At 36.1% G+C, this 10,045-nt stretch overlaps 3 protein-coding genes across 10 annotated transcripts in view; 1 reads left to right on the forward strand and 2 right to left on the reverse strand.

Annotated features, from left to right (window-relative positions):
- LOC104791190 (probable 2-oxoglutarate-dependent dioxygenase DIN11) lies at positions 417-3,635 on the forward strand. The gene is made up of 12 exons (XM_019246752.1): positions 417-515; positions 618-733; positions 826-944; positions 1,642-1,705; positions 1,813-1,880; positions 2,331-2,389; positions 2,471-2,615; positions 2,716-2,735; positions 2,822-2,868; positions 2,984-3,064; positions 3,172-3,261; positions 3,354-3,635. The coding sequence occupies exons 1-12, from the start codon at positions 479-481 to the stop codon at positions 3,507-3,509; spliced, it is 1,002 nt and encodes a 333-aa protein (XP_019102297.1). The 5' UTR covers positions 417-478; the 3' UTR covers positions 3,510-3,635.
- On the reverse strand, positions 5,264-7,714 carry LOC104791189 (tRNA-dihydrouridine(20) synthase [NAD(P)+]-like). The gene is made up of 9 exons (XM_010517020.2): positions 7,582-7,714; positions 7,371-7,476; positions 6,677-6,815; positions 6,472-6,580; positions 6,251-6,387; positions 6,021-6,157; positions 5,785-5,891; positions 5,581-5,708; positions 5,264-5,424 (listed from the first exon to the last, which is right to left on the reverse strand). The coding sequence occupies exons 1-9, from the start codon at positions 7,624-7,626 to the stop codon at positions 5,343-5,345; spliced, it is 990 nt and encodes a 329-aa protein (XP_010515322.1). The 5' UTR covers positions 7,627-7,714; the 3' UTR covers positions 5,264-5,342.
- Positions 7,738-10,045, reverse strand: part of LOC104791186 — a 3,494-nt gene continuing 1,186 nt past the window's right edge. Inside the window, exons 3-11 of one of the 8 annotated variants that reach the window (XM_019246758.1) lie at positions 9,811-9,840; positions 9,738-9,776; positions 9,199-9,276; positions 9,021-9,088; positions 8,796-8,936; positions 8,601-8,642; positions 8,303-8,436; positions 8,104-8,205; positions 7,738-8,016 (exon numbers count right to left, since the gene is read on the reverse strand). In XM_019246758.1, the coding sequence (XP_019102303.1) occupies positions 7,888-8,016; positions 8,104-8,205; positions 8,303-8,436; positions 8,601-8,642; positions 8,796-8,936; positions 9,021-9,088; positions 9,199-9,275 (693 nt within the window). In that variant the 5' untranslated portion in view covers position 9,276; positions 9,738-9,776; positions 9,811-9,840 and the 3' untranslated portion in view covers positions 7,738-7,887. The other 7 variants (XM_019246755.1, XM_019246754.1, XM_019246757.1 and 4 more) reach the window with 7 other exon arrangements.

Genomic DNA, 10,045 nt, shown 5'->3' on the forward strand with positions numbered 1-10,045 from the left:
TTTTCCACAAGATGCTCAAGCTCTTATCAAGTGACTGAGATTGGATTATCCCAATCTCTTTTCTTCTTCTTCTTTATATTATCATCTAATCTAAGTTACACGTGATGATAAGATTTTAGTAATTATTCTTATCTAAAATATTCAAGTATAATTTTTTTTTAAACTACTTACATCGAACCAATCATAAAGTGTTAAAGCTACTAAAAGAATTGTAATTTATCCTTAAAAAGTTGTAAAAACGGAATATTAATTAATCACTACAGTTTTATTTTAATGACAAAACCAGATCAGAAAAAGAAAAATTGCATTCGCACGTGGGCTGCTCCATGTCTGGCCTTTAGAAAATCCTAAGGGGCAATCAATCAGTGGGTATATAAACAAGTGACATACCGTTTATGGTAACATATCATCGCAGAACAGTCTTTGCCATAAACGTACATAAGAGCAAAACGTTTCTTTCATTTCCATCATCTCGAAAATGGTGACAGACTACAAATCCCTACTACCAGTTATCGGTACGTACTCATAAACCGTAATTATATTCATTATTTTCAGCGAATCTTCACTTTCATATAATATTCCAAGGAAACTAAATTCATGTGATAATGTTGTTGCAGACATCGGTCCTTTACTGGCCAAATGTGATGATTCCGACATGGCGGATGATGCTGGGGTGGCGCAAGTTGTCCGAAAACTGGACAAGGCATGTCGGGACGTCGGATTCTTCTACGTGGTAATTATTAACAAACTTTCGAAATTTGAGTTTACTTTATAGTGTTTTATAATATTAAAGAGTCTGATTTTGGGTTGGTGAATGTGGATCAGATTGGTCATGGAATATCGGAGGATCTTATAAATAAGGTGAAAGAGATGACGCATCAGTTCTTCCAGCTTCCTTACGAGGAGAAACTTAGGATCAAGATTACTCCAGCTGGTGGATACAGGTTTGTTTCCACATCTCTCCAAAATATATGAACTAATAATGTTGGTAACTTGGTACCACCGATCTTTGCTTTTTTTGTTCAATGTTTCATAACGAACGAGACATTATAATTTTATTAACAATTATAGTAACAAGTTGTTTTCCGCTGGTGAAATCGTTTACTTTTAACAAAAAGGATTTAACAGGAGATTCCTGACTGGTAGCCTGGAACAGTTATTAACAAGATATTCCTGGCCGGTGCAATTATATATATAAAAAAGTAGTGTATAAGGTTGCTACTTTTAAATTCAAAATTCAATTATTGAATCCGCATCACACCGAATGTTCATAAACAAAATGATGTTTAAATTAGATAAATTGACAGGAAGAAAATTCTTTTTCTTGTCGTCTGCTAAATTATTATTATAGATATTTTGATTTAATCCTATTATACATAATAATCAATCTACATACAACACATGCAATTATATATACGTATCTACTATAGTCCTATTATTCATAACAAATATGTGTTAAAAAGGTTTTATAATCTTTAAATATCTAGAAATAATATTGGTAGATTTGTTTTTACATTACGTATGTACTAGTTGCCGGAAAAGAAAAAAAGCACAAACTGAAGAATTACGAATTGACCACGTATGTTAGAAAACAAAAAGATTTCCGACAATAGAATCACTTATAGGTGATGTGTTACACAGGGGATATCAAAGAATTGGAGTAAACTTTACGAGCGGAATACAAGATATGCACGAAGCCATTGATGTAAGTTTGTCTTACGACTAGCTTTTGGCTTGAGTGATGTGTTCTAAGTAGTGATGTTATGTAACGGATATATGGTTTTATTCTCTTATGGACCGCGACGAAGACAGTGTTACAGAGAGTTCAAGCAAGGGAAGTTTGGGGACATCGGAAAGGTCTTGGAAGGGCAAAACCAGTGGTAAGCGATTGATTGATTTTTCTTCTCTATTTTTGCAGATATACGTTTGTGTTGAAAGAAATATTAAAACGAAAGTGCCAAAAACTTGTGTTTATTAATTGTAGATACATATTATATATGAATATGAATAGCAAACTGTTCGTATAGAGGCATATTTTTCTTCAAAAGAATACCCACAGAATAATCATAAAACGTTTTAAGCCGTGGCTTCGATAGAGTAGAGCGACGTTTCAATTTTTGTAATTATATTTTTTGCCTAGCTTATAGTAGACCACTTAATAAAAACGTGAAAACTATTGGCATATAGGAAATCACTTAATAAAAATGTAAAAACTAAATAAATTGCCGAATTACATTTTAAAACATAATTAGAAAAAATGTAAAAAGTCAAACCATAGTTTCTTCTGACTATATTTCTCTTTGTGTATTTTTGTGGCCTCTTTTCTGAAGGCCAGGGAATCCTCAAGAGTACAAAGATGTGATGGAGGAGTATATTAAGCTATGCACAGGTGTGTTTAATATTAGCCCTTTTGAATCTCAGTAAAAGCTAGTCAGTTTCTAACTTCATTTCATGATTTTTTTTCCTACAGATCTTTCTAGAAATATATTAAGGGGAATCTCCTTAGCACTTGGTGGATCACCTTATGAGTTTGAGGGAAAGATGCTTAGAGACCCTTTTTGGGTAATGCGTATAATTGGTTATCCAGGTGTTAACCAAGAAGATGTTATTGGATGGTAATGTTATATACTACGACCACTTTTCATTTTAACTTTATGATCAGCTTGATCACTTCGTAGTAACTCGTCTTCTCTTTTATTTTTCTTCAACTTACAGTGGAGCTCACACTGATTATGGTAAGTAATAATGAACTCGAGTCAAGTTCACCCTCTTCATAGTTGTGTTTTTTTGTTTGGTCTAAAAAAAAGTATCATTTTTACAGGCTTGTTGACGCTTATAAATCAAGATGATGATAAAACTGCTCTTCAGGTATATATGGGGCTTATTTGATGATAGCCAAACTTTGTTATTCTTTCAAAATTGGTAAAAAAAAAAACATAAAGCAAAACCGTAGTTAGAGTGTAACTTTTGTAACTTCGAAAAGGTGAAAAACGTGGACGGTGATTGGATACCAGCTATTCCGATCCCTGGATCGTTCATTTGCAACATCGGTGACATGTTAACGGTTCGTTTCTTCTATATTCCTCTCCCTCTTTGACCTCTCTTTACTGTACTTTTGTTTGAACAATACTTGAAAACATTTGGGAAACGTATACATCTGTGTATATGCAGATACTTACAAACGGAGTTTACGAATCCACACTTCATAAAGTGATCAATAACTCTCCTAAATACCGTGTTTGTGTTGCATTCTTCTACGAGGTACTAAAAAACTTGTTAACACTCATTTGTATTCTCCTCAACTGGATTTGGAATCATGTTTATCTCTAATATATATATCTTGAATGAATCAGACTAACTTCGACGCGGAGGTGGAGCCACTGGATATCTTCAAAGAGAAGTATCCGAGAAAATTAGTAACATCTCAAGTTGCCAAAAGAGTTGTCTATGGACAACATCTGATTAACAAGGTCCAGGCCACTTTTGCAAATCTAGTGGAAAACAGTTAAACATGGTTGGTTGGTTGGGCTTTGGAATGGTACCTAAGTTGGATTTCGAGTTTTTAATACAATAAATAAAAGCTGTTCTAGGCGACAATAAAAATAAAATGAATAAAGAAGAGATTCCATAATACATCAATCTGTATTTCTACCAAAAAAAAAATATATATATATATATATATATACACATCAATATGTATAATTTGGTCTCTATATTAAAAATTCTACAGTTTGGTTTACCAATCGGCTAGTTTTAATTTACGAATTTGAGTAAAACAATGAGATTACTGTATGTATATAAAATTCGAAAGAGATTTACAAGAAGATATATAGGAAAGATCAAACTGCAAAGTTTTAGACACTTACTTTCAGTAATCACAAAACATAATGTGAGTCATATGCATGTGTCGGTAAATGAATGTTCTTCAATGTCCAGTAGTGATCTTCCGATCCAACAACAGACAACTATAGGCATGAACCTGAACCAACGGGGGAGGATCCAAGTTGATAATGTCCAAGAAATAAATCAATAATACAAAAAAAAAAAAGAAAAAAAACTATGGACTCGGGTCAAGTTTATGGAGCTTTTGGATCTCCTTACAACATGGTACGTGTCAGTCAGTTGTTGGTTAGGGGTATGTGATGACTGATGACACAACCGAAAGAAATTTCGCCCGTAATTTCATCCGTATCTCTCTTTTGTTTCATCACGACGATTGCTGTATCGGACGAGATTTCTTTCAAGCGGAAGCAAACGGAGGTTTCTTGTATCTGATGAATCTTTTTCTTCGTTGGTTGTTTCATATGTTTGGTGGTGGTGGTGGAAGTGCAACTGGCGGATCCGCACTAGTTCGACGGCGGCGGAAACTCCTCCGGATCCAAAGATGCTTATACCTGTGAATCTTTTTTTTTATTATCCTACTCCAATCATGAGTGACTCCACTAACAGCGTCTCTCCTTCCTCTGATTACGCCTCCGGCGACCAGGTTCTCCATTTTTCTCAATTTCGATCTGGGCAATCTGTTTGTGCAGGATTTGAGAAATCACTTTGTGGGTTTTGCTTTATAGACCATTTGGTTTCCATAAAGTCAATTCTTTTTACAAGTGGGGATCTTGATGAACTCACTTTCTTACTTACCATGTTAAGAGCGGTTGGCTACTTTGGTTTTCTAACTTTTAATCGGGTTGGTAACAAATTTTGTTTCTTTTTTGAATATGGGACTTGTGTCTTTGTGTGAGTTTGATCAAGTTTATGTATTTGCATTGTACTGATAAGAATAGCTTTTTGTAGGTCTAAGACGAGTCTTTGAAGCTGTGAAGAAAGAAAAAGTGAAACTCGGCTAGTCTCAGACCTACAAAAAGCTATTCTTATCAGAGTCTTCAGCGGAGTCGAAGGAGTGGAGATGGAAACAGAGCCATTGTGCGTGAGTCTCGCCACTACTAGCATGATGTATTCTGGTCAGCCATCTTTGTGATCCACATGGTTTGTTTGGGATTTGTTCTCGTGGTCCTTGGACTCAATACGTTTAGAATATCAGATATGGTTTTAATTAGATCATGTTCATACAGACTAACTTCAACGCAGCGGTAGAGCCATTGGATATCTTCAAAGAGAAGCACCCAGGAAATGGAACATCCCGAGTTTTCAAAAGAGTTGTCTATGGAGAGTATCTGGTTCATAAAATCCTGACGACCTTTCCAAATTTAGTTGAGCACAGTTAATTAATTATGTGGTTGGTCGGGTTGGACTATGGATGGTCATATCGTAGTCACATGTACTTTGGATTTCCGAGTTAATTAAATGAAAGAAAAATAATAACAAAAATTTGATTTCTTTCAGTATCACAAAACATGAGGCAAGTCATTTGTCAGGGGACCAACGTTCTTCACTGTCCAAAAGTAATCTTCCAAATCGTAAAGCCGCCTGAAATATCCACACCCAACACAACAATATTAGACTTGAAAACTCAACTAAATTGGTTGAGAGACTCAAGGCTCGACCCACTATGATCCTTACGATCCCGGTGGATTACAATTTCAATTTGGTTAGAGATCAGGATTACGTAAGAAGTTAACTTACGCTAGATCTTCTAAAGTGTCTGCTTTGTTGATAGACTTCCCTTCGGGTAGTTCAAGACAAGAATGATGCGCTATCATCTCCTTTATCGTGTATTTTGTGCTTTTAACATCGTTATTCCACAAGATACTCTGCAACACAATATCTCGAAATCTAAAAATCATATCATAACCAGGAAAAGTTACATTTACTCTTTTTCTTTGTTACCTTTCTAAGGTACTTCTTTTTCACATCTTCCCAGTGTGATTTTCCTTTTGGAGAGAAAATTGAAGCATTCCACATAGCTCCTCTTGCAACCATCACTGATGCAGCGCCTTTATGTGAACCAAAAAAAAAACCGGCAACATCGAAGGGTTAATCATTAGTACATGGCAGATACTTGTTATGAGATATTTTGCTAATCAATCTTCTGAATCTGAACTCAATAAGTCTATCATCTGTACCTGTTGCAGCTTTAATGCGAGAAAAATCATCGTATTCTAGAACATCACCATTTGCAATGACAGGAATGGATAAAGCTGCCACAACATCTGCAATTTCATCCCATTTAGCTGGATCTCTTGGCCTGTCTGCAATTTTCCTGTATTTGATGATGGAGAAATCGATGAACAACTTTTATAAAAACACCTTAAAGGATTGAGAACCAACTAATTACTATAGTAGTGTACATTACCTCCCATGTACGGCAAGAGCTGGTACACCAAGTTTCTCAATTCTCCTAGCCAATTCAACAGTATCTGCTGGTGATTTTAATAATCGAATCTTGCAAGTAACCGGCACGTCTAAGTTCCTCTTAAGTGTTGCTAAAATCTATGATGCAGAAGATACTACATGAGGAATCAATCAGTAAGAAAACAAATGCACAAATGTGCAAAAGAATCAACAGAGCATTACATCATGAATCAGCTCGGGTTTACTTAACAAAGCAGCACCCATTCCTCCTTGAATAGAGAACGCCTTGGGGCAACCCATATTAATATCAACAGTTGCAACGTCTTTACACCTAAATGATGAAAACAAAGACAATCAATTTCAAACTGGTGTAACACACGGAACATTGACTCTTTGCAACCAATGTGAAGAACATTACTAAACTTACACAATCTCAGCAGCCTTTAGAGCCCTAACAGCATCAGAAGTTCCCATCTGAAAAACAACCCTATTTTTTTCTTCCTCACATGTGCTGAAGACGACATTGTCTGTTCCTTTCTCCACAAACTCAGTTGTCCCGAAAGCAACTGTAGAGGGAGAACTACAATAAGAATTCGAGAATCAGGAAGAACCACAATAGCAGCCACCTTATCAGGAAAGCACCAAAGAAAATATCTTGCTTAAGTCTCTCCCTAGCAAATTCTATAAAATGTCTGCCAAAGAGATGCACTAATGAAACCAGGTTTCAATATAGATTCGAAGCCATTATGATATAAACAGTCCATATTGACTGATAGACAGGACAACAATCTCGAGCCATACACAGAGTTTATAATCACTTCAAAGGAGACTTAAATTAGCTACATGTGAGACCCTAATATGGCACCAAATCAAAACCTAGATAATTCTTTTCATCTTTCCTTAGTTTGAATCTCTCATAGCTTTATCTTCAACAATAAGAGAAAGTGAGATAGATAACGTTAATATACACAACCCCAACGGTACTAAACTAAGCTTATTGAAGTGCAATGCAGTGACCATAACATACCACAGGCTAACTAACAGAGAATCTGAGAGCCAAATGAATCAATTCAAAGTTCACAACTACACTACGGTTACGGAGGAGACACCAAAGAGTTTACCATTAGTTCGGCGTTCGCACTTAACAAGCTTATGATCAATGATCTCTTCACCGTAGGTAATATCAGCGCCGTACTCAGCTGCCAACATCCTAAACGACAACGTTCCCTAAACCAAATAACATAACACCTCCCGGAATAAGCAAAGACGAAAGCGAGAACAACGAATTAATAAAAAAAAATAGAAGGAACCAATTTCACGATTTGGACTTACCACACGAACCATGGGAGCAAGAACAAGCTTGTTTTGGTAATCCATCTTCGTCTTCTTTGTGGCAACGTCAAACGCAGCCACGAAAAAATTCGAAGACGACGCCGCCGGCTAGATCTGCGCACGATTTGTTTTGTTTTGCTTCAAGAAAAAATAAAATAAAAAATCCCTCTGATGGGCTTCTCTTAGTAAAATGACCCAAATAGGCCCATTTTAATTGAATGGTTAACATGAAGTCATTAACTAATGAGAGAATACACATATCAAACAAAAACAAAACTGGATGAAGAGTGTTTTTTTTTTTTTTTTTCAGTAAATCCATTTCCAAGCTCTGTTCACAATCTCATCTTCTACAAACGGACGTAATGACCACATCAGACTATAAGTCTCTAGCTCATCTGATGATGACTTCAAACTAAGCGATCGCACAATCTTTTCCTGAAATTAGACACATTTCTCTTCAATGAGTTTTTAAGGTTTTAAAGATAAAAACATGAAGAGAAGAAGGGTTCAAATTGCACACACCTGCATCGTATAGTTCTGCTTCATCATACTGTAAACTACTGCAATAAGTGTAGCGTACTCTGTAACGTCAAGTTCTTCAGAGAAATGTTCAGTCTCGTTCTCCTAAAACAAGCACACCCAAACTACATTGTTTTTCTCTGAAAACGTTTTGAAAGATGTAAGCTAGTTTACCCGAGAACAGATTCTGTTGACATCTTACCTCATCACTTGTTACTTGTTGCAATTCATCATCACTTGAGTCTCTATCTGGCTGTACGGAAAACTTTGTGGCAGTCTCAATCGCAAGGGCTGCTTCATCGGTGAGACGCTCGAGTTCAATTAACAAGCTTTTGGCTGCAATTTTCACATCTTAAAGATTAAATATGCATATAACTGCTAACAGAAACGGAGAATATAATTATGTGAGAGTGAGTGAAGACATGAAATAGTAACTAATGACAAAACAAAGTTATAGAAGAGACAGAGTAACTAATGGCGATAAAATAGTAATACATTACCTTTGATTAGGTGGTCAGAAAGTCCTGATAGGGAGGTATGCACTACTTATTCCGGAAGACCAAGTCAGGAAGAACAAGTGCAAGACAAAAAGGAGCAATGTGTAAGCGGATACGAAAAGACAAAATGTTCCTAAAACATGAAACTTTTCACATAAATTTTGAGACTTAAATCAAAAGATTTGATCAGTAACTTACAAGCTCTTGTGCTTCCTGCAGCATCATGAATGTTAATACATCCTGCTTCTAAATATGATTTAAGCCGTCTTGTTTCATTCTTCTTGATGATGTTCTCGATCAACTTGGAGGTAGTAACCATTGGAGGTCGTTGAAGAAAACCTGAAATAGTAAATGTCATAAGAAACAAATGTCATATAGAAAGATTGCAAATCCACAGTGAAGGTTATACGAAAGAAGACGTACTGAGTGCTTGCTGAAACCGTAGAAGAAAGGTGTTTGCAGCATTCTCTAGTTCCTCAAGCATTGTGATTCTAATTATCGTCACAATAACCAAGATTTCAAGATTCAGAGTGGAGACATAGCACGTACTTGAAGTTGAAAGCACATAAATGTAAGAGATCCAAAGCAAAACAATTTTTACCCTGTCATAAAATCTTTGAAAATTTCGAAAATTTTCTTCTTCAGTTCGCTTCTTGTGTCCATTTCTTTGTCTTTCATTCTAAAACAACACATTGCAACATCGTGTTAAGCTAAAACCACGAGTAAAAAAAGTCAGAGAAAACATTCGCTAAATAAGAATTTGCATGCCCAAGTATGGATTTTTCAGTGGGGAATCAAACGGAAATTTAAACAGGAGGACTTCGATGATCCAATAAGGCAATGATCTACCTGGACTAACTTAATCGGAACAAAAAACGTTACTGAATCCACCAAGACAACAGAGAGATATAAAATGTAAACCAGAGTTTGATTTCTCAAGGAGACGAATAGGCACGTGCGGAATGTTGGTAGACGACGGCGGTGAAGCTCTGAGGAAGACGAAGCAACGCCGGAGAAGGTAGATTCCGGCGGAGCAGACGTCGGAGAGAAGAGGAATCGAGATATAGAGATTTTTTTTAGCTTTTGACTCAATTTGAAGATTTTTAAAATTTTAATCAAACCGACGTTGTTTAGTGTAACCTTTTTATTTTCCCTCTGCTCTCAAGTTCAGCGTTGTGTTAACTAAAAACAACAATGGTTTGTTGTGTTGTGTGTGTGTTTGACAAACGGGTTTTACACAAACCTGCAACAAAGACTTGAGAAGCAATGCATCAGCTATATAAACTCAACAAAGACTTGAGAAGCAATGCATCAACAAAGAGTTGAGAAGTAATTTGTTTGCCAAACACACACACAACACAACAAAATTTTGAAGGAAGGCAAAGATTTGACTGATCAAGAGGTTTTCCTCTCGTCTGCTCTCGGTTGGTGCATCGAATGGGTATAAG

This window comes from Camelina sativa, chromosome 6 (assembly GCF_000633955.1).
Source record: "Camelina sativa cultivar DH55 chromosome 6, Cs, whole genome shotgun sequence".
Lineage (NCBI taxonomy): Eukaryota > Viridiplantae > Streptophyta > Magnoliopsida > Brassicales > Brassicaceae > Camelina > Camelina sativa.